Raw genomic sequence first — 22,898 nt, 5'->3', positions numbered from 1 at the left:
CTCTAGATGGAGGCCCACCTAATGCAAATCAGTGCTGACCTTGTTCCTCATGGAAACAGCCCATGCCCCACCTTGGTCATCTCATACCTCCAAACTGCAGCCCACTGCATTTTTAGTTAGAAAAATTGAGATTCACACCTCCTGAATCTCACTGACAAAAGTTACGCTCCTGGACATACCTTGAACGGCTAGTCGAGGATATTAACTAAGTGCTATATAAATGTGTGTTTGGTGATGTGGGTGAGTGTGTGTGTATGTTGCTGGAGGTCAAATGGAATACTAGAGTAAGTTACCAGTTGTGAAAGAGATATTGGGGATCAAGGAAGAGGAAAGCTGTAGATCTGCTACCTGGAATACATTTGACTATGGTATCCTGTCTCTTGCATTGTTCATTCCATCTTCAGTGTCGCGCAGGCTGGGCTGCAGTTTATCCAAAACAGACCAAGTGTAGGCCTCAACTGGGGTACCAAGGTAGCAGAAAACACTAGAGGCAAAGGCACATTTTTCTAAATTCGTTACTAGTCACTCATTTGTAATGCATCCCAACACAATCCCATGTACACCCACTTCGCATCAAAAATGAGCCATGCACATTATGAAGCGGGTGGGGGGGATGTGGTATTCCCTTCAGTGTCGTAGACCTCCGCCCACCCTTTTTCTTCCTAGCAACACTTTCAAGAATCTGGTCATTACCTGTAGTTGAAGCAATGTAACTTGTAATTTCCAGGCAAAAATACCCTATTTTCAGAAATGAACATGCTGATGTTTGTGGAAAAACTAACTTATCTAGAAAAAAATGGAAAAATATATTTGACAGCGAAATTATAGCATTTTTAATTAACTGAGAAACTTATATTTAGGAGTAAAACAACTGCAGTTGCAAAATATATTTCAGGCTAATATCTGAGTGCAAATAGTCTGAATTGAGGAATGCATGAAGATGCTGTTTATCGTTTTTGAATAATGATGATACGAGGATATTTCGATCTGCGTTCCCATGCCATTTGTACTATAATAAAGCCTGTAGCCTTTTATCCGATTCTCCAGGGCATGTCACTGAAAAATTCAAGTCGCCCTTATGTTTTTTAAACTAATTTTGAGGATTGAGCCCCTTTAAAAACCCTTGTGGAAAGTCAAGTTTGCCCGGTGCACAATGAAACCTGGGAGAAAGATTGCACCTTCAGGATTTCCTGCACAATTTGCACTTTTACTAAATCTATGTAAAAAGTATGCTAAAAAATGCACCAATTGGCCCTCTTTCCCCCAGACTTTTCATGGTAGAAAATCAAACGTATTCCCAAAGCCCTTCTGCCTAGATCAGGCTTGCTTCCATTGCTTGCAAGGACTACATTCGGACCTATTATTAACCCCTCCCATGCTCATGACGGAACCACTCCGTCACAAGCCTCGGGTGGGCTGTGCTGTGACGGAGCGGTTCCGTCACAACCCGCTCGGCGCGCCTGCGCGGCGCGTTCTATTGAGCGGGCGGGGCCGTGACGGAACAGCTCCGTCACAAGCATGTTCTAATAGCCTTATAGCCCTTCGTAGCTGGGCTATGCTGGCTATTAAAATCCTGCTCCCTTGTTAAAGGCCTGAGCCGAAGAAGGCCTTTAATAGCCGGTATAGCCTGCTACATCGGGCTAGAAGGCTATATTAGAATATTGGAATGGTGAGAGCGCTATTGAAGACAATGGAGTATCACGTGGCTTATAATGGTTGGTGATACCAAAGGGAATGATGGACGGAGCGTTTGAGCAAATCGAACACTCTCCCCCAGTCAACTGATCTGGGTTTAATCCTTCACCATTCTTTAGCTCCCTCCTCCACCCCAGTTCAGACATGGCCATATGGAAATCAGTCTGACCCTGTGCCTCATGGGAACAGTCCAGCCCGAACTGCCAAACCATGTCTTCCCTGGACCGGAAACAAGCATCCTGGGACCGGTATCGGGTTCATAACCCTCATCAGCCAGGCTATCTTGAATCCAGTGCCAATGTGAGCAAGGGACCCACGTCTGGGCATACCCTGCCAACTTAGGGCGAACAAAGCGATACCAAAGGGGATAATGGCTGGTACCAGCCCGGAGCTCCAACATTCCAATGTTTGTCTTCATGTTTCTCCCTTTTCAGTTGAGATCATTCTAACCTCAGTGGGTGGAATGTTCTAATAGCCTTATAGCCCTTCTGCCTCTGGCTATACCGGTTGTTAAAGGCCCTCTTCCTCATTGTAGGCCTTATAATTCGGGTTCGGGCCTTTAACAACCGTTGTAGCCCTCAGTAGCGGGCTATAATAAATAAGCGGCAAGGCTTGTGATATTTCTCAGAAGCCCACTGCATCTGGCACCATCTACTGACCCTGGCAGCCCTACGAGATGCCAATTCCGACGCTACCTGCAAAACATCACACTCCCTCAAAAGTGACAATTAGGTTTATTCCAGGCCACTGTCATAAAATTGTGCTAATGTTAAGAAATAAGTGCTGGTGGCGAGCGCAGGAAAACACTAGCACAATTTAAGCATTGATCTAAGGTTCCCATCGGCATCTGTTTCTCCGCGTAAAGTGCTTCTCGAGGATTGTTTTTGATCATCATTGAAGATGAAAGAGTGTGATTTTATCTACTGTTCCCGTCCTCTGTCAGATTGGTCAGGATGGTCACTATTTGCATGTTTGTGATGGAATGGTGCAGGCAGGTAATTCGTGTGTTCCATAAATGTCTACAGACCAGTTCTTTGCCAGAAACCTTGACATTATACAAGTATGTAAACTCTTTCATTTGCAATGCTGTAAAAAGCTCTGTGAACCTGCGTCAATCACTCTTTGATGGCATAACTGGCAAGGGACGAGATGACGTTCTCTATAGAGAGCACATTTGCATTAGTTAAATGAAGTTTTGCCCTCTTTTGAACATTTGTGGGGAGTGGGTCTTGGGTTTTATGTGTCTTTTCCATGCTGCTGTTTGTGTGTGTGCCTGTTCTGGTGTCTATGCATGCTAATTGTCCTTTGTTCGCACACACTCATCTTTCTTGCTGTCGGCAAGTGGTCAGGACCCGTCTACAAAGATGGTGCTTAATTTGCAAAATAAATACATGAAAAGATAACAATAAAATAATGGTGGGGCTCCGAGTTTTTCTTGGGCGCCCCTCTCTTTTGTTGATTACCAAGGTTGCCCAATCTTGAGTCAGCCTCATGCCTCTTTTTTCCACCCCCTTCCATCTCACACTACCAGGTTGTTTTTCATGATTGTTTAGTTCCTTTGGGATTGTGCTTCTGCCTTTCTCTTCCTCCACATGTCTACTTATTCTACCTTTCACTTTCTTGCTCTGGGTCCAAGGATGGAAAAGCAGCCGTTCCTCTCAAAAATGAGTGCAGGTGATCACGACCTGCAACCTGGACACAAATTAACAAGCATTGGCAAAGCCAGGATGTCTGAGCTGGCCGCCAGCCGCTTGGCTTTGTCAGTGTATTGTCATTGTTTTTGCAAATCTACGTTGGGGATGCCCATCAATCCGGCCCTCATCAAGCTAAAAAAAAAGGGGAAAACATCGGCTAAAACAGAAATCTTTTTGGTTTAAAAAAACACTCATTAGCATAGTAGTCCTTCACGCTTGAGGGAATTAATTTGTGTATGAAAGGGCAGAATGCCCTCACTCATTGAAGTTAGCCAGCTGCTGAAGGAGGCTGACCCACTGCCCCATGCTGTAATGGGCAGAAGAGAAACCCGAATGACACAAGATCAGACAAATGGATGACGAGAGCTATCTGAAAGTAAGTGTATTATGGGTATAATTCTACTAAAATGAACCCAATTTTTGCTAACGCCAGACCAAGAACCTGGACGAACAAGATATACCTCGGCGATCTGTATGAGTCTGCTATAAGTTCACTGTGATCTCATTTGCTGTCAGAAGGCAACAGTGCTTCATCTCTCATATCAAAATGTTGTCTTTTTCAGTTGATTCCAATGACAATCTTTATGGCGGAGACACCAAGTTCCTGAGTGAAATAAACAGGCTGTGTGAGACGGTGATAGGACAGGTCTTGGACCATCTGAAGGTCCTGGGGAAGGATGAGGTATGGAGTTTTGCATGACTTGCATATTGACATAGAAACATCATTGTGTTTTTTTACTTGCACAACTGAATAAACAGCCGCGGTTTTAGCTCACAGAGGAGCACTCCCCAGGGAACGAGAGTAAACATTTGCAAAGCCGCAGGCCTTTTATGGTTCGGCTTTTGTTCTGAATTCAAATTGATTTTTCCTCGTCCTGTTGTCGCCATTAAAGGATTTCATGTGCTCATGCAGCGCGTTTGTTCCAAATTAGCTTTGCAGTTTATTCTGAGGCAAAATTGAATTCGCTGTCTTGTTTTTGTATTACTTATCGTTGCAAATGCATTTACTCATCAGAAGAGGCTGCCTTAACTGCAATTGTATGCCTGCTATTTAATTATATGACTAATGGCGTAGGCGAGATGGTCTGATCCCTGCTGGTAGATGCCGGATCACTGTAAAATAAGGAGCTATTCGAATGGAAACTGCAGACCCATCACTTTGGCATTACATTAAGGGTATGCCTGTATTTTCAGTTAAATGAACATTATTCTGTAGATACTTACTCAGAAAAAATCCACCTGAAAAGTCAAGGATCCAGGAAGCCTTTTTATTTCCACGTGTCTCGCAGAGGCACCTTGCAGCACCAATCAGAAGTGTCCTCACCCTAGAGTATAAATAGCGCTGCTCCTCTCCTACTCCCAGTTACTTTTTCTCCACCACTTATCTCCGAGCCCCAAAATACTGTTTTTTATTGCTTACAATATTTCCAATAGTGTGTAACATTCTGTGGTTGGAGAAAAAGCCTGAATGCTGATTCGACTTTACAACGGGTGATGGTCAAAGTACGTGAAGGATGGGGTGAGAAGCAAGATTGTGGTGAGCAGCTCAAAGGTGTTTGGTTTGTTAATGATGAGCTGGCTGTGTTTAATGGTTTACTTATGCGTGGTAGCGGGAAAGTGGTGCCTGGAGATTTGAGAGATAAACTTGTGGCCAATGCTCATGCACGTCATATGGGCATTGCTAAAACCAAATAAAGGATCAGAGAGGCCTACTGGTGGCCTGCCATGGATGTGCACATTGAGAGAGTGGTGCGAGATTGCTCCCAGTGTGCACGTAGTGACAAAATACTAAACTGTAGGACACATCCTATGGTTTTTTTTTGTTTTTTTTATTTTTTTTATTTTTTTCTCCAAAACCTTTATTCAACAAAAGTTGCGTAGCAAAATTACATACGGATATCAATGCAAAGCACCATGGATATGCACTCAATTGAGTCTGACAACTTGGATCATAATCGCGGCTTGAATGAGAATCTGTCCGTTACGGCCGGGATTTGGCCAGTCTCTGAACCACGGCAAGGATAATGAAGTGCGCCGTATCCACCCTTCGCCCAATAACTTTGTTCACAAAAAGAAGGGAAAACCAATATTAAACAACATAGGAACTCACCCGTCCCCCCCCCCCCCATCCCCTCCCCAAACTCCCCCCCCTTCCCCCCCCTTGCTGCCGGGTCTAGGAATGAAGGAGAAAAGCGTAAATGAAAAATTGGGCCTATGCCACCCCTTCTCTATGGTGGGTCATCATGTATCGTGCCATCCTGTGTCGGGGTCTCCCGCTGTCCCATGTACGTGGAATCCGGGCTATTTTGGGACTGCGGGGCATCCAGTCCCACTAGTTCCTGAAACATCCTATGGTTATCAGAGAACAAGCGAGTGGTCCGTGGGTGGACATAGCTGTAGACATTTTAGGTCCAGTTAAGTTGAGGTCTCAAGATAGTTATGTTCTAGTCTGCCTTGACATGTTTTCCAGATGGCCAGAAGTTAAGATCGTTAATTCTGTTTAATCTGGTGCTGTAATTAACTTTCTGGAGGACCTGTTTGAGAGGGAAGTGTTTCCAGGCTCGATATTGTCTGACAATGGTGTTCAATTTACCTCTCTGGTGGTTGAAGAGTTCTTGAGCGAGAGAGGCATCAAACACAAGCGGGCTGCGTTGTATCATCCTGAATGCAATGGCGTGATTGAAAGGTTTGTAAAAGTTCTTAAGGAAGCAATGTAGTTATCGTTGGTCTCGGGAAATGACTGGGAAGAAGCTGTAAAGACAAAAGTGTGTGAGTACAGGTTCACCCCACACTCCTCTACAGGAGTTGCGCCCTTCCGGTTATTCAAGAGGAGACTGGCCAGCACTGAGGTGATTCTGTTCTGGGTCACTTCTAGAAGGAAGGAGGCTGGGAGCGGTGTGGACTGTCCAGTGGGATGAGGATGGAAAGAGTGATTGTTGAAGAAAATGCAAAAGAGTGCTTTGATTTGAGGAAGGCTGTGAAGAAAACGGGTGTTGGTGACTGGGTTAGGGTTAAACTACCAACATTAAGTGTGGGTAAATCCAAGTTTTGGCAGCCCATGAAGGTCATCAAGCTTTTGGGTAATGCAGTCAAAACCCATGATCAGAGTTTGGAACCTCAACAGAATTGTCAAAAGGCAACCGCAAGATGTGTATGGGGAAGAGGTCCCTACTACACACGTAGAAGGGAGAAAATCCAGTAGAGTGAAAGAGGTTCCTCTTCACTTACAGGATTGTGTTTAACACTGTCCCTTAATGTTTATACTTCCTAGGTATTTCGTTGACAGGATTGTGTTTGTTTTGCATCATTTATCTTTTTTTTGGGTGTTGTAAAGGGGGAAGTGGTGTTCTATTGTTTGCTTTGTTGCTAGGGGTTCATTATGTATCCTAGAATGTAAGTTGATGTCGGGAATGTTGTGGTTTGAAGTTATACAGTTGGAGCTTGGACCTTGAGTATGAGGTCTCTATGGATGTCCTTATAAAGTCATCCTATTGGATCCATGCTGGGCCAGGAGAATGTGGTAGCCGGCACCACCATTTGGGCATGAGCGTCTGCCCTCCGATCAGGCTTTCACTTCGGGAGGGTCCTTTTTCCCCATCAGAAGGGCAGGGTTCTGCACCTGAAACCGCTCAATTTACACGTCCATGCATTGAGATTGAGCAGCTGTAGTTGACTGTGTTTGATCATCCACCACCTGAGAATGTAAATGTCATCCTTGCTGCCTGGAATCCCTCTACAAAGTACATATACAATGGGGACCGCAAGAAGGACACTTTGCAAGCCAAACTGTCAACTATTGAATTGTTTTTTTGTCTGTTTTTGGCTCAATAGGACCTTGCTTTTGACACTATTAAAAGGCTGCTAACCCTTTCAGCATATTTGCGTTCTCTAGACCAACTGTTTAAATCACCTGATTTGAATTATTAAAGGTTTGACGCACATGTTTCCTCCCAAACCATTTGTGATGCCATAGTGGGACCGTAAACATTTTTTAAACTTTTCTCCTATACACTCCCTTTTAGCCTATGCACAGCGGCACGTTGTGTCTGCTCACTCCAAAAACTGTTTTCCTCATTGTGGTCATTTCAACTTATCGCATTAGTGAGTTTAAGGCACTATTGGTGCACCAACCCTTCAGCACTTTTTCCAGACAAACTTATGCTTAGGACTTGGGTGGTCTTCTTGCCCTTTTCCATGTTGGGTTATCCAGCACACACACTGCGTTCTTTGCCCCTCCTCTCCCCTCGAAAGAGAATGAGTAAGTCCATTGATTAGACTTGGACCCCAAGCAAGCTTTAAGCTTTTACATTGTTCGTATTAAGGATCATTGGGTGTACAATCAGCTTTTTGTAGGGTTCTCCAGGGCAAAGAAGGAGAAGGCAATACAGAAGACAAATCTGTCAAGATGGATAGCTTTCTGCATTAAGAGCGGATATGCATTGGGCAAAAAGAAATCTCAGGAATGTCTGAGAGCCCATTCCAACATGGCTAATGCAGCCACCAGTGCATAAGCACACAGAATGCCTGTTCTTGACATCTTTCAGGGCGTGACATAGGCGTTGGTGCACACGTTAAAAAAAGCTTCTACTTTGACAACCAAGTCTAATGGGAAGGGCAGCTCTCTTGTTTTGTCCTGCAAGATGTTCTAGTCTGTGACCTCCTCACAGACCCTCCCCCAGCAGGAGATACTGCTCTGATATCTAGTTTAAGGGTGAAGAATCTGCGGTGAGAAATATCCATCAGAAGAACCAGTTACTTTCGTTCAGTAACGATCTTCCTGGTGTATACTTTAACTATAGAAAAACAGAAAGCGCTTTAATGAGCAGTTCCCTCACTTGCCGACATGTTTCGAAGCCTACCCTTAAACTTCTCTTCAGGACCAGGTATATTGATCCCTTAAAGTGCAACTGAGTTCAGAAAACATTCATCGGGTATCGTTAAGTAAAGCTTCAGTATATTGATCCCTATGACCACTCTGACAATTGCCAAGACGGTTAGCCTATTGGGTGCTCTAAAGTAATATATACAATCACTGTGCAATACATTCATTCTATACCTATTTGGTAAGTTTTTCATAACAGAATGAATGCGCATTTCTTAACTAACAATTTTTTAGGTTGCCTAATTGGACCACATGAGCTTCAGCACAGATGGGGAGGAGGGCTTATAGTCACACATTCGTCAAAGCATCTTGCTCACCCAAGAAAACACTGCTGCCCGTGTTCTCATTAAAGCACTTTTTCCTCCTTATTCCCCATTTTTATTAATACCAGCTAAAGGGAGCATTAAAGTTTAGTTTCTCCACTTATTTTTTAATTCACTCACTTCTGACTCTTCCACTCTTACACCAAACACATAAACTTTACTTCACTTAAAAGTGTTCCTAAGTATCTGTCGGTCATAGCATGCCCCGTCCCGCCGCGGGGCTGGAAGAACCTAATGAAGCATGCCACCAAGGGACCTTTTGGTGGGTGAGGGTTAGTTTAGAAAACGTATTGTTTCTCCCATGCTAGTAACCAAACGGTTTGCTTGGGTTTAGTCACTTTTTGGAAGGTTAGCACTATATTTTGTAACTCTTTCTGTTTTTCCATAGTTTGCTGAGGAGGTTGAGTCCTTGACTGATCATACCTCTTCACTTCCTTTTTAGGTCTCGCGCCTAGCATTGCAGTGCTCAGCCCTGCTCGCGCAGCGCGAGACCTCTTGTAAGGGGTTTTAGAAGCTAACCACGCGCTCGTGCGTGTGATTTTGCTTTTCCCGGCAGCCATTGGGTTTCACGTGTTTTTTTTTTAAAGGCACGCGATTGGGCAAAGGCAGGCGCATGTCCTGCCTTTGCTCCGCCATTCCCGTCCGTGGCTAGCACGCGCAGCAGCGCGCGTTTGCCTCGCTGCTGCGCTTCCTCGCCCCCTGCGCGGCCGTGTAACTTTGATGGCCATTGCTTTTTTTTTTAATATGTGTTCCTTGCCTTCGGGGTTGAAGGGAGTGCAACTTTGGAGTCCAGTGCTGGTTGGATGTTTAGCACAATATAAAACGAATACAACGGTGGCTTATTCATGGTTCTGGAGCCTGACGTGTTTGTCCATTGCTGGGTCTTTGCATTGACTCTCACGTGTCGGTAAGGTACACCCTGGGACACGTATGACATCTTGCCTCAAGAAGCTGCTTATATGATCTGTACTTGTAAATATTACAATGGTTTTGGTGGCCTCAACGAGGTCCTGAGGGGATATTGTAAATTATGAAGTTAATTCATAAAATTGAGTCTGGAGGAAGGTCTCGGTTGAATACCATATAGGTCAATTTTATTAGAATTTAAACAGAAAATATATAAAAAAGTTTGTAATAGCGATAATAAATTTCTTATCAGGTGCTCACATATGTGACAAAAAAGTGCTCAAAGTGACTTTAGTGAATTAAAAAACATTTATATACATTTATATACAAAGATGTCACCACAAGGGTATTCCCACACAAATTATATACAATAACAAATGGGGGAGTTTTTCCTTGAGTTTGTCGACGGCGTTTCGATCTAAGTTGGTTTAGATCATCATCAGGACGTGAGCTTCCCTGAAACTAATAATAAAATTAAATTTAGTCCTAAGGTATTGTACACAAGACCAAAAAATTACTTTGAAATTCTCCAGGTAATGATTCTAGAAGTGTGGCATTATTAAATTGCCCTCGCTTACTTAGAAAAACCTTTTTTCTATAGCTGCACACAAAAGTGGGCCGTGCTGGCAATGACAGTCACAGACTCATTTACGCGCTTTAGTGTCTTTAAGGACTTATTTAAGTCTTTGATTTCTAGTCGTTATAGAAATCAATTGTACTAGACCCAGTTTTATTATAGGCTAGATTACGCGCTTTGCTTTGCTATGCTTTTGAACTTACTTCGAGAAAAAACACTTTAGTTCCTAGGCGGCAGGAAAAATAAATCAGGCCGATGTCGTAAAACTGCCTTTTTAAAATTAAAAAGGGGGTGATAATTACATTTACAGTTTGTGGAGGGTACGTACAGTGAATGGCCCAGATAAATTAGTTTAAACTCAGCACTTACACGTGATTTATGCAGTAAGCGCCACAAATTGCACAGTTTAATGTTGTTATTTAGGGTCTTCGTTTCCACAACGTTATCTAGAAGAAACAGAAAACAATTTTTTTGTAACTTATATTTTTTTGGTTGTACCTTAGCATTCAATCATAAGGCATTTTTACCTCTATATGTTTTAGCGTTGAAGAGCCCGTGTGTTCCCTGGGCCAGGTGTGATTTCCGTGGCAGGAAAACGTTATTAGATGTGAGGATTCAATTTGCTCGCATCGGTTGTTCAAGGGCTTCGGAAAAGCGGGAGCTAGTCAGAAACATTACAGGGCGGTTAAGTTCATGTCTTCTGGCAGTTACGTTTAGAAGTAAAAATGCGGGGACTAGACGTATCTATCTTAATATTGGTTCCAGCACTTACTTAAACACCGCTACGTTCTGTTCCCTCCGTTGCCGCAGATAGCTTCTACGGTCTGGCGTTCTTTCAAGCACTAATCTCTTATTTCCGTGATGTTTATAAGACGCATGCGTCAGCTACGTCTAACCTCGCGCATGCGTACTAGTATCCTACGCACACTACTCTCTTGCTTCCTTGATGTTTGTGAAGCGCATGCGTTGACCAAGTTTGGCTGCACGCAAGCGCGCTAGTATCTTAGTGATACATGTGGGTAAGCTGGTGGTGTCATTCGCGCAAAATCTGTTTTATCAGTCTGTCAGGCTGGCGGATAGAGTATTATCCCATTATCGGAGTGGGCCACATATTGTTACAATTCTTCTGTCCCGCTAATTCATTTTGGCCTGGAAACAGGAACAGAATGTACCAATCTACATTGTCTTGTATACATAAGTGTACTTTGTATTTTAAAAAATTTTTTATATATATATATACACACACAGTATACAATAGCAGCCATCATCAAAATTTTTACATTTTGGAAAAAAATAAAGATTAAACTGTTAGTTATTTCTTTAGCCAGAGCTATTCCATTGATCCAGAGTGTTAAGTCCTTTTTCAATGCTTTTACATAGAAAAATCCATTTACACTCAAGACGGTTCAAGATTGTCTGCTGATTTCCTCCTCTCACATTTGGTACAACATGATCAATCACTTGCCATAGTACATCATTTTCTGAATGTCCAAGTTCCACATAGTGTTCAACAAGGGGCGCAGTAAGTACCTTGCATCGTATTCTGCTCCGATGCTGAGAAATTCTCATCCTGATTTGTTGCGTAGTCTGACCGATATACAATTTTTTGCAAGGGCATTGAATACAATACACAACATTTTTGGAGTTGCAATTTGTAAAAGATTTTAAATTATACTTGCAGTTTTCATACTCAAAACATTTCGTATTGCTCGTGAACAGGCATGCAGGCATGCAGTACAATTGTTACACTTATAGTGCCCTATAATTGGTGGTAGATTTAGATAGGTCTCTATAGTTGTACTTTTATTTTTTTCACAACATGCAGCTCTCACTAAATGATCTTTCAAGTTATTACCCCTTTTAAAGGAAAATAAAGGGATACCTGTCTCAAGTTCAAGAGGGGCTAGAACAGGCCAGTGTTTTTTAATGGCTTTACAGATCTTATTACTGACAGTATTGAAAGTTGTTACACAAGTTATCCTATTTAAGGGCTCTCTTTTTTTATACTCAAACAGATGTTCCCTATGCGTGTACCACGCACGCTTCATAGCTCTCCGTACTAACTTCCTGGGGTAGCCTCTGGTCATCAATTTAGAGCATAAAATTTCTGCTTCCTGAAAAAAATCTTTTTTTAATTTACAATTTCGTCTGATTCGAAGGAACTGGCCATAGGGTAGGCCGTCCCTAAGTGCCCTTGGATGTGCACTTTGATACTGTAGCAGCGTGTTCCGCTCAGTGGGCTTCCTAAATAAGGTAGTGTACAGTTGTTGCTCGTGACATTTGATTGTTACATCCAAGTAATCAATTTGGTATCTATCAAAATTGTAAGTAAATTTGAGATCTGATTGGCTATTATTTAACCACAAGCAGTATTCCTCCAATGTCTCCTCCTCACTCAAAGTAATTTTTTGGTCTTGTGTACAATACCTTAGGACTAAATTTAATTTTATTATTAGTTTCAGGGAAGCTCACGTCCTGATGATGATCTAAACCAACTTAGATCGAAACGCCGTCGACAAACTCAAGGAAAAACTCCCCCATTTTTTATTGTATATAATTTGTGTGGGAATACCCTTGTGGTGACATCTTTGTATATAAATGTATATAAATGTTTTTTAATTCACTAAAGTCACTTTGAGCACTTTTTTGTCACATATGTGAGCACCTGATAAGAAATTTATTATCGCTATTACAAACTTTTTTATATATTTTCTGTTTAAATTCTAATAAAATTGACCTATATGGTATTCAACCGAGACCTTCCTCCAGACTCAATTTTATGAATTAACTTCATAATTTACAATATCCCCTCAGGACCTCGTTGAGGCCACCAAAACCATTGTAATATTTACAAGTACTCTCAACCCCAGGTTTCATTAATGGGGTACCCTTGTCCTCTTTAAATGCTTATATGATCTGAGCCCCACCAATAATCCAGACAGTGAAACTGACTTCCAAGGGTGCAGTCTCTCCTCGGCGACGGTGGCTGCTGCTGGGAAGCAAACTTCGTCAAAACAAGTTTATTTAAGGTGTGTTGTGTCTTGTTCAACTGCCAGGGGAAAGGGCGTCGTAGGACAAAGAGCACTGTCTGTACCTCGGGGCTGGGATGAGCTCCCAGCTCTGCCGGTGCACCCCAGCCCTGTCCCAGTACCCTCCAGTACAGGGCTTTGGCAGTGCACCTCAGCCCTGCCCTTGTACCCTCCAGTACAGGGCTGTGCACCTCAGCCCTGCTCCAGTACCCTCCAGTACAGGGATGTACACGGCCCTGTCCATGCACCTCAGCCCCGCAACAGTACCCTCCAGTACAGGGTTGTACAGGGCTCTGCCAGTGCACCTTGGCCCTGCCCCAGTACCCTCCAGTACAGGGATGTACAAGGGTCTGTCGGTGCACCTTAGCCCTGTCGCAGTACCCTCCAGTACAGGACTCTGCTAGTGCACCTAAGCCCTGCCGCAGTACCCTGTGTTATTGCAGTACTATGACACACAGCTCTGCCAGTGCACCTCGACCTTGACCTCAGTACTCTGTTATTACAGTACTTGGGCACACAGCTCTGCTCTTCCTTCCCTCTGTATCCTGTTATCCCAATACTGGAACACTCCCAATTCTTCCAATATACTTCCACCCTACCCACAGTATCCTTTAGGGTTCTAAGCACCGCCTCCTCACACATGCTTGCAAGTGCACCCCAATACTGGGTACCACAGGCATCTGCCAGTGTGCTGGCCTGCATCCCGCGCTGGTATCCCTGTACTGGGACACCTGTGTCCAGCACTTCAACTCACAGAATCGCAGCCATTGCACATCGGTACTGCCATGTGGCACCCCCAACTAGTGGGAGACCTGCCTTACTATGGCCCGGCACACCTTACTACTCCAGCCCCTACTAGTCCCCCAGGCAGTTAGTGCAGGCCAGCTGCCTCTGTAATGAGATACCAAAGGGAGAGGCAGTGCAGTGGTACTGGAGAAGCAGGTGGTTGGCAGCCCTATCCACATCCAGTGTGCACCGCAGGCCTGGCTCCATGAATAGACCAGAGTCCTGATGGTGCAGCGCCCTGGGGTGTCCATTACTGAAAGCTCAGATGAGGGACTCCAGCCATGTCCCTGCTAGAGCATCACTGCCCCCTTATGGCACTACAGTGAAGTGCGCAACGCGCCTGCACTTTCAGTCCAATATGATTATCCCATATCATGGAATCGCTGCTTCCTCGTGCAAGGTCAGTGAGCGGCGCGCGCTCTCACTTAACAGTGATACCTCCTTCACTGTTAACGCGTATCGATATAATGAGCGATGGTAGGGCTCTCACAGGGCGAAAACATGAACAGCGTTGCTGTATTTGTAAAGTGCCTTGAGCCAATTCAGCTCTCTGCAGCTGTACAAACTCAATTCGCCCTAAACTAACAGCATCATGCTCTGAGCATGTCTCCATTCACACACTTGTTCACGTAGCTTCGGTTTTGTGCACCGTTATAAAACACATTGCACAAACAGTCTTTATCGGCATACAGTCTGTGTTTTGTTTTTCTACATAGGATTTTTCAGTAAATACACACATTGCTCAGCTCAGTGCTTAAAATACATTAATAAGGTTTGAGATATTGGTGTTGTATTATTAGCAATGCCAATAGCTCAAACTTTTATAATGCGAGACCTATTGCATTGCAAATGCTTGTTGTTTTTTGGTACACTTTAACTAACCGCAGCTTCATCTGGACCTAGGAAGACAGGGGTATTTTCAACAGCTAGCTTCTTAGAAGGGATTATCCATCTGGGAGGGAACAGGAGAACAGCTGGCAGAATAAAGGACAACCTTAATTCAACCTCTTTCGACTTAGGATACCAAATGGGTCATCTCTCTTGAATTCCCAGAGCCCGCCTAGACCCTTTGACACCAACCCCAGCAGGAAGGAGAAGCAGTTTGGATCCAGTCATAGGTGAGTCAAATTCTTCTAACTAGAGGAGTGGTTTTAGAGAGAGCCGCATACCCTCCTGAGGGAAGAAGGGAACAGTCACCCTGGATTTATGGCTTTTCTTTAACAATAAAATGAAGAGGAAGTGCCGCAAAAAAAGAAAAAAAATGGTCATAGTGCGAGACAGGATTAGGTAGGGAGAATTCTCCAGTCACTGTTTAGTGCACAGGACAAGACAAGAACCCCACCTCTTCAAAATATTCCTGGTCCTGAGAAGAACACTCTTTAAAAAGAATCACTTGCTGAAAAAAAGAAGTCTTGACTACCGACTTCTCCTTGGCAGTCAAGGATTGGACCTACTCTTCAAGGGGCAGGTGGTTGATGACCTGTTTGCCTGCTCCATGGACACAGAAACCAAAAGAACTTCCTACTCAAAGAGGGCCTAGCTGACCACAGAGGACTGGACCATTCAAGATCCTTTGCTGGAGAGAGACCTGGTGCCTTGAAGCCTGTTCTGATGATGTGGGGTTCCATAGTAACCAGAAGGAACTTTTCCCAATATTTGGAAAGAAGTGTGAGTTGGAAATTTTGTAACGTCCGGCATTCCAGGACAAGGTGCTGTGGTGTGCTGTGGAAGGTCTAACCCAAGAAAAAGAGGTTTGTCCTGCTTGCAGTGTTTTGCCACACAGAAAACCTGTTCAGTAGAACTTTGCCAGGTACCTGGCCATGTGGATCCTACCCAGCTACAGATTCCAGCCTTGCCCCACTAGAAGATTTTGAGAACTGAAAAAATTATTAAGGATCTTAATTAAAATTTAGCAGTTGGGATGTTCTGTCAAAACGTGACAGCTTCCCCATTACCCTATTATATTGGGCGTGGCATAGTTAAATGCAATTGTACTACTGTGTACGGAACATCCTCCATGTTTGTAGTAGCGTATGCCATCCCCCAAACTCTAAATAAGTTCTAAAAATCTATAGGTAAAACCTTGGACCAGGTGAGGTGGCTAATTCATCCCAGTGACAAAGTGACCTTGGACACTTCAAAATCCAGCTTTACGCAACTCAGAGATTTGTGCACCAAAACTAACAGCTTCAACTGGAGCTACATGACTGAATGACCTTTACTAGCCTTGGAACTTGCTCTGCTAAAGGATGTTGATGTGCATTTAATTTACGAAGTTCTACGGTTAAAAGATTTGACGGGAACCACCCTTAAGGGATATCTGACCTCCGCTCCATGGGGTGCCTGAAATCGCATGTAGGTCCCAGTCAACTGTGGACTGTTATTTTTTTTAATTATTTTTTTTATTTGCTGTATTTTTTGCAGGCGATGTTGGTGTATTTTTGTTCATTCATTTCTTCTCTATTTGTCCAAATTGGTTTGGATGTTTTGTATCGCTTTCTTGTTTTAAATTGGTGGTACTGCTTGAACATAACATGTACTTCTCTGAGGATTGCCTACTGCCTGCTCCATAACTTCGAAGGGTTGAGCAGAGATTTTCTAAGAACTGGGTTTTGACCTAATCTAATTGTGTTTATTGTTGGTGAGGGTTGCACCCTCCTAATTATTAACTCACTTTTTGACATCCATAGGGACATTACAAATGTAAGAAGCTTGGGACGACTGTCCTGGGCTCTCTAGGTAGAATCTTGTATTTCAGCCTGCAAAAACAGAAGAGCAGATAATTAGTAGTTCACAGTAAAATGAAAGCAATTTCAGTCTCAGCAGTAGAGGTGCTTTGCAGAAGTTGGTCAAGCCCAAATAATTTTGGGGTGGGGGAGGGAAAGAGAAATGTCTCACAAATGTTTGTGTATGTATCTGTCTCTTTATTTATATATTCACTGAAAAACCAATGGTTACAGGGACGTTATAGTTAGGTTCAGACTTTACACAGGCTGGAGCAATGGTTTAATCTGTTTCCCTGCCCGCTTCAGGGAAACAGTCTGCTCCCAGTGGGTGTGAGCATTTTTCATGCTCCCGCCTGCAGAGAGCGAAGTTAGTGTTTGGTCTCGCTCGGCGGGAGGTTTGAAATTGCTCCCGCCGAGCAAGAGCAACCACAGGTTTCCCTGCCTTCATCAGTGTGGGCAGGGAAACTGCGATGTCCCACGGGTAGGCATCAAAATATTTTTCCCCAGGCCCCACCAAGCTTGTTAACACCATGGCATGATATGCCAGTTTCCCTTTCTTGGCTGCATCTTTCTGAACTTTATTCAGAAGGTTGTCATCTACTCTAACAATATTCCGATCTGAAAGAAACGCGTGTGCCTCTTTTGCCTGGAGCGCGACTACTGCCCCAAGTCGTGCTCCGACTGCTGGTCGATGGCGCCGAAGGCTTTGCGGTAGCGGTCCCGAAACCTACTTGAGTGCCGGCAGTCGGCTCCGTGCCGTTCATGGTCCTGGTAGCGAGGGAGGCAGAGGGACTGCTCGCGGAGCCATCACCACTCGTCCAAGTCATCGAAATCTTTGTACTCTGGGTCGGGTAAGTCGAAGCATAAAAAGAAGTCAAAGGAGCATCGTCGCTCTTCGACTTCTCCAAGTCGGTCAGCTGACACGACGAAGGATTTGGGCGGTGCTCCTCTCGCGGCACTGCCCGCGGACCCTGAAGAGTCGCCTCCGGGCTTCCCTCCCTTCCCGGGACTCGGAGCGACTCCCACCCAACTTTGTTAGTTTTAGGAGGCGATGCATGCCATCTTTGGGAGGCCCGAACCTGCCGGCGCGCCTTCGGGCCCCGCGGACTCGGTTGGGGGACCTAGGCCTTCTACGCCATTGACTCAGGCCACGGCGCCGCAGGCCGCCCTTGGATCCAGGCCTGGAACCGGACCTGTGCCGGTTGACCTTATTACTCCTCCACCGGCGCTGCTTCCTCCGCACTGCAACCGACTCCAGTCGTGTCCCCTGCCAGCGTCGACCCCGGCCTCCATCCCGATGTGGACCCGGGGCTGGACCGGCATCGCCCAACGCTGTATCCGGCACCAGGAGGAGTTTTTATGTCACTGTTCACTCCTGGGAACCCTTTTCGGACAGTTTGGCAACCTGAGGGTGAGGAGGAGTTTCGTGAGGGGTCAGGTGACCCTTTAACTGATCAGATGGAGTCTGAGCAGGACTGAAGAGAGGACCTGGTGGATGCCAGTGGTCTTGGCACATCTCCTGACCTTGGCATGTTGTCTTCTCCTACTCTTGCTACGGAGGAGGGGGCGTCATATGTAGTAGTGTTGCGTAGGGCTGCTGAGGCCCTCAACCTCGAGCTTCCTATGGTGGCGGTCAGAACTAACCTCCTGACAGAGGTGCTTCAGCCGGCAGCTACCTCTTCGGAGCCCCTACTGCCGTTTAATGATGCCCTTACTGACGTCCTTTTGGGCACGTTGTCCAGACCCAACACGGGGGCACCCGTGGACAGGATGATTGCCCGACACCACCGCCCGGCTCCAGGTGACCCACCTTACCTCTGCCAACACCCTACCCAGGATAGCTTGGTGGTCCTACCGCTCCCCCGGAAAGGGAATCTAAGAAGCTGAACCATCTTGGGAAGAAAATGTTCTTTTCCGCCAGCTTGGGACTGCGGTCGGTGAACACTGCAGGTCTATTGGGACGTTCTTCCCACTCTGTGTGGGATACGGTTGCGCAGGTGCTTCCTCATTATCCGGAGGAGGCCCAGACAGTGCTCTCCCAGGCTGTCGCTAAGTTTACCATCCATTGTGGGCTGGATACCCCCGACTCTCTAGGCAGGACGATTTCCATGTCTGTAGCCCTTCATCACTACGCCTGTATGAGATCGACTGGCTTTTCCGGGGATGTCCAGAACACCTTGATGGACATGGCCTTTGATGGCCGTCAACTTTTTGGTGACAAAGCGGACAACGCTTTAGAGCGTTTCAAGGACTCGCGGGCTACGGCCAAGTCCTTGGGCCTCTCCAGCCACCCAGAGCAGTCTGCTTTTCGCCCCTTTCGTGGCTACGGAAGGGGTGCCCCACTACGTGACGCCCAGAGCCACTGGCCGCAGTAAGTTATCAAGCCTTGACGAGGGCGTGGAAACCAAGGCCGTGGTTCAGGGGGGCAGCGGGCGGGCCCCCTCTGCAGCAGCCTCCAAATCCTCCTAGTCTGGCCTTTCAGGCCCAGCAAACGCCAGTGGGAGGCAGGATCCGCCATCCCCTCCCCCACTGGCGCACCATCGCTTTGGTCAGTTGGATTTTGCAGATAGTCTGAAGGGGCTACTCCCTCACCTTTGAGGCTACCCCTCCAGCCATGCCACTGCAGTACCACCACATGTCGAAGAATCGCCTGGAACTTCTCCAACAGGAAATATGGCTCTCTTGGTCAAGAGAGACATCGAGCACGTTCCTGTCCCAGAAGTAGGATGTGGTTGTTATTACCACTGCTTTCTGGTTCCCAAGAAGGACAAGGGCCTGCCTCCTGTCTTGGATCTCAGGAGCATCAACCGCTTCCTCCGAAAGGAGAAGTTCAAGATGTTGACGCTTGCTCAGGTCTGGTCTGCCCTCGACCCGGAAGACTGGATGGTAGCGTTGGACTTGCAGGACTCTTATTTTCATAGCTCCGTCCTGCCGGGCCACCAGTGTTATCTGCGGTTCACAGCAGGCCACGAGCACTTTCAGTTTACCGAGCTCCCCATTGGCCTCACCAGCGCCCCTCGGCTGTTCACGAAAGTGATAGCAGTGGTCGCAGCTCATCTGTGCAGATCGGGGATTTCAGTCTTCCTCTACCTTGACGATTAGCTGTTGAAGGCGGGCTTGCCTCCAGGCACTCATCTCCCACCTCCAGACTATGGCCGACCTCCTTCATTTGCTGGGTTTCTCCATCAATGTGCTGAAGTCACACCTGATTCCCTCTCAGAAGCTCCTCGTCATTGGAGCGGTTCTTGACACGACGCGGTTTCGGGTCTATCCTCCCATACAGCAAGACTGGGATATTCGGGTTTATGATACCGTTGTTTCAGCCTCTATCCCGAATTTCGGTGAGAATGACTCTGAGACTACTGGGCCTCATGGCCTCCTGCATCCTGCTGGTGGATCATACCAGATGGCATATGCGGGCTCTGCAGTGGGACCTGAAGTTTCAGTGGGCGCAGCATCAGGGGGAATCTTTCCAACTATGTTCAGATCTCAGAGGGAACTACACAAGAACTGCAGTGGTGGTTAATGAACCAACCTTTGGGCAGAGGCAGATCCCTCTCCCGCCCCAACCAGATCTAACAGTGGTGATAGATGTCACTCCTGGGATGGTGCGGCCATCTGGGAGAGGCGTAGATCAGAGGCGTCTGGTCTCCGGCGGAGTCCTGATCCATATCAACCTGCTGAAGTTCCGGGCGATCAGACTGGCACTGAAGACATTCCTTCCCTCTCTCAAAGGGAAAGTGATGCAGGTGTTCACAGACAACACCACTGCCATGTGGTACTGCAACAAACAGGACAGGGTTTATTTGTGGACCCTCTGTCGGGAGGCTATTCACCTCTGGACATGGCTGGAACATCAGGGCATGATTCTGGTGGTTCAACACCTGGCAGGTTCTCTTAATGCCAGGGCGGACAAACTCAGCGGTCGGTGCTTGGTCGATCACGAATGGCGTCTTCATTCGGAGGTGGTGCAAGGTCTCTTTCAGCGGTAGGTGAGAGCCTTGGTTGCCACACGTGCAGTCAGCAGTTTTGCGCGTTGGAGTTTCCAAGGCGGCACTCGCTCAGCAACGCTTTTCGTCACGAGTGGAACTGCGGCCTCCTGTATGCCTTTCCATCTGTATCACTTCTACCCCGAGTGCTCAAGAAGATCATAAGATCATGAGGGGGGAGGAGGAGGAGGAGGAGGAGGAGGAGGAGGAACTGAGACAGCAAAGAAGACAGCAGTGTGAAATGAGAGATGACAGAGTGATTTGTGAACAAGCAGCACAACAATGGTGCTAAGCAAATTCTATAGCACATTTCACCAATCCCCTTGGCTCACATCTTCACCACAAGTCTGGGTGTCACCTTGTCAGTAGGTGATGCTAGCAACAGTCTGAACACCAGCACCTTAACAGCTGGGGACCTGGGTTTGAATCCAGCTTGGCACTTAAACGAAAAGTGTGCAGTTCGGAGGAAATCACTTAATCTTGCTGTCTAAACTTTTAATATGAGAGATACTAGTGTAAATGTGTGTAATTCAAAGATTTAAGCCCCCACTTGACATCACTTCCCACAATGTACAGTGCTCTGTTGCTAACCAGCTAGGTCTGTGCAATATAGTTATCAACATATACTTGTTTTTACATTGTGAACAGGTATTCCACTTATACACCTTTGTGAATGCCACTACCGTTTGAGCTCTTGATGGCCCATCCTCATTTTGTGACAGCCAGATACAAACCCCCATCATTGTATTAATTCCAGTACATGCTCCACATCATTGAGATTCATTTAAGTCTACTTCTCTGTGTCTGTGGGGGCACATTCATGTGCTCATTGGGAGATCCTCCCACAAACATCATCTTGTATATTGAACCATTTGTTTATTATGTGGCTTGTGTTGCGTTTACTAAGAAAAGACACCCCCAGTAGGGCTTCTGTTTTTTTTCTGTGTGTCAGACATGAAGACCAGACACAGGACTCACTTAGTACCATCTTGCAGACAAGTGATTCTTGCAGGTCTGGTGGACACCACTGGAGTTCCTGTGGTGCTATTTGTCTCAGGTGAAAGCACTGGCAAAGTCAATAGATCAGGCTAGAAAATACAGGCACAAATACATACTGTTTGCATGTGTTAGCACTAATGTGTGTTCTCATACTGGCTCAGTCTCTACCCCCATTGCGTTAAGTGGTAGCCCCACTACCAAACCTCAAACTTCTAGCGCCCCCCCCTCCCCCGAAGTTCAAGTCTAGTTGCGCCCCTGATACAGACACACACACATATGCATTTACATAGCTATACAAAACCTGGGACAGGACAGACATAAAAGCAACACAAAAGACTTTAGTCCGACACTTATGTCTGATCCGTCCCGGTTTTTGATTCTCAAAATATGGTCACGCACAACTACGGCCTAATGAAAGCATAGTGGAAACACAGACGTGTGCTTGTTTAAGAAAAGCATCACAAAAAGGGAACTTAATAAAGAAGGTTTATGGGGTAAACGTAGAAAGGCTGAAAGTACTGACAAGTAATAGTCACATCAAAAACTTGCCAGGCCAGGAATAAAACAAGCAGCATCACATCAGACAACTTAGTCTAAAGAGTGTCTATTGGTCAGTGCTCAAACTAGGTCACAAACTTAGCCCAATGTCTGGAACAGAGGGACAAAATGAAAGGATGGTTAGCAGCCAGAATCCAATCCAGCACTTCCCATGTCAGCTCAAACTCACTCTGGTTCTTATCAATCTACATGCCACGGAGGTGTCAATTGTGGAGGTTCAGATTGAGATCCCTGCCCTGTTGCTGGGACAGCAAATCCTCCAAAAGAGAGAGCAAGAACAGAGGAAAGATGTACAAAATCAGTAGCTATGAATACAAAGCTATCAGAAGCCAATCTGGAGCTAACAGGATCAACTGAGCCCGACCCACCTGACCTTCAGGACACAAGTATTCTGAGGCACAAGCAGAAACACGCAAAGGTTTGGATCCCACTGAAGGTAGAAAATGTCCTGTGGGAAACGCTACGACGCAAAAAAAAAAACACTTGCCGTTCTCATCAGTAGCAAAAAGTTCTACCCAGGGCATGCCCATCAGCGCAAAGAGGAATCAAACCACTAGTAGAGACAGACCGCACAACTGAGCTAGTCTGCTCTGTTGAAAGAACTTGCCAGAGGATTCACCATCAAGGATATCCCATGAAGATCTATCCACTACCAAAGCCTCAATCCATCCAGGCACAGTACACAACACCCCAGGCTGCCCTGCATCTTGCAGTATTGTCAATCAGAACCTGAA

General features: G+C 45.8%; 1 protein-coding gene across 1 annotated transcript in view; it reads left to right on the top strand.

Moving 5' to 3' along the window:
* VPS35L (VPS35 endosomal protein sorting factor like) overlaps positions 1-22,898 on the top strand; it is a 479,692-nt gene that overhangs the window by 370,543 nt on the left and 86,251 nt on the right. Inside the window, exon 29 of the mRNA XM_078665104.1 lies at positions 3,953-4,071. Coding sequence (XP_078521230.1) covers positions 3,953-4,071 — 119 coding nt within the window. The remainder of the gene's footprint in view (positions 1-3,952; positions 4,072-22,898) is intronic.

The sequence above is a fragment of the Lissotriton helveticus genome, chromosome 10 (genome assembly GCF_964261635.1).
Source record: "Lissotriton helveticus chromosome 10, aLisHel1.1, whole genome shotgun sequence".
Classification (NCBI taxonomy): domain Eukaryota; kingdom Metazoa; phylum Chordata; class Amphibia; order Caudata; family Salamandridae; genus Lissotriton; species Lissotriton helveticus.
Note: the sequence above shows the minus strand (reverse complement) of the source record. Positions and strands in the feature narration are given on the sequence as shown.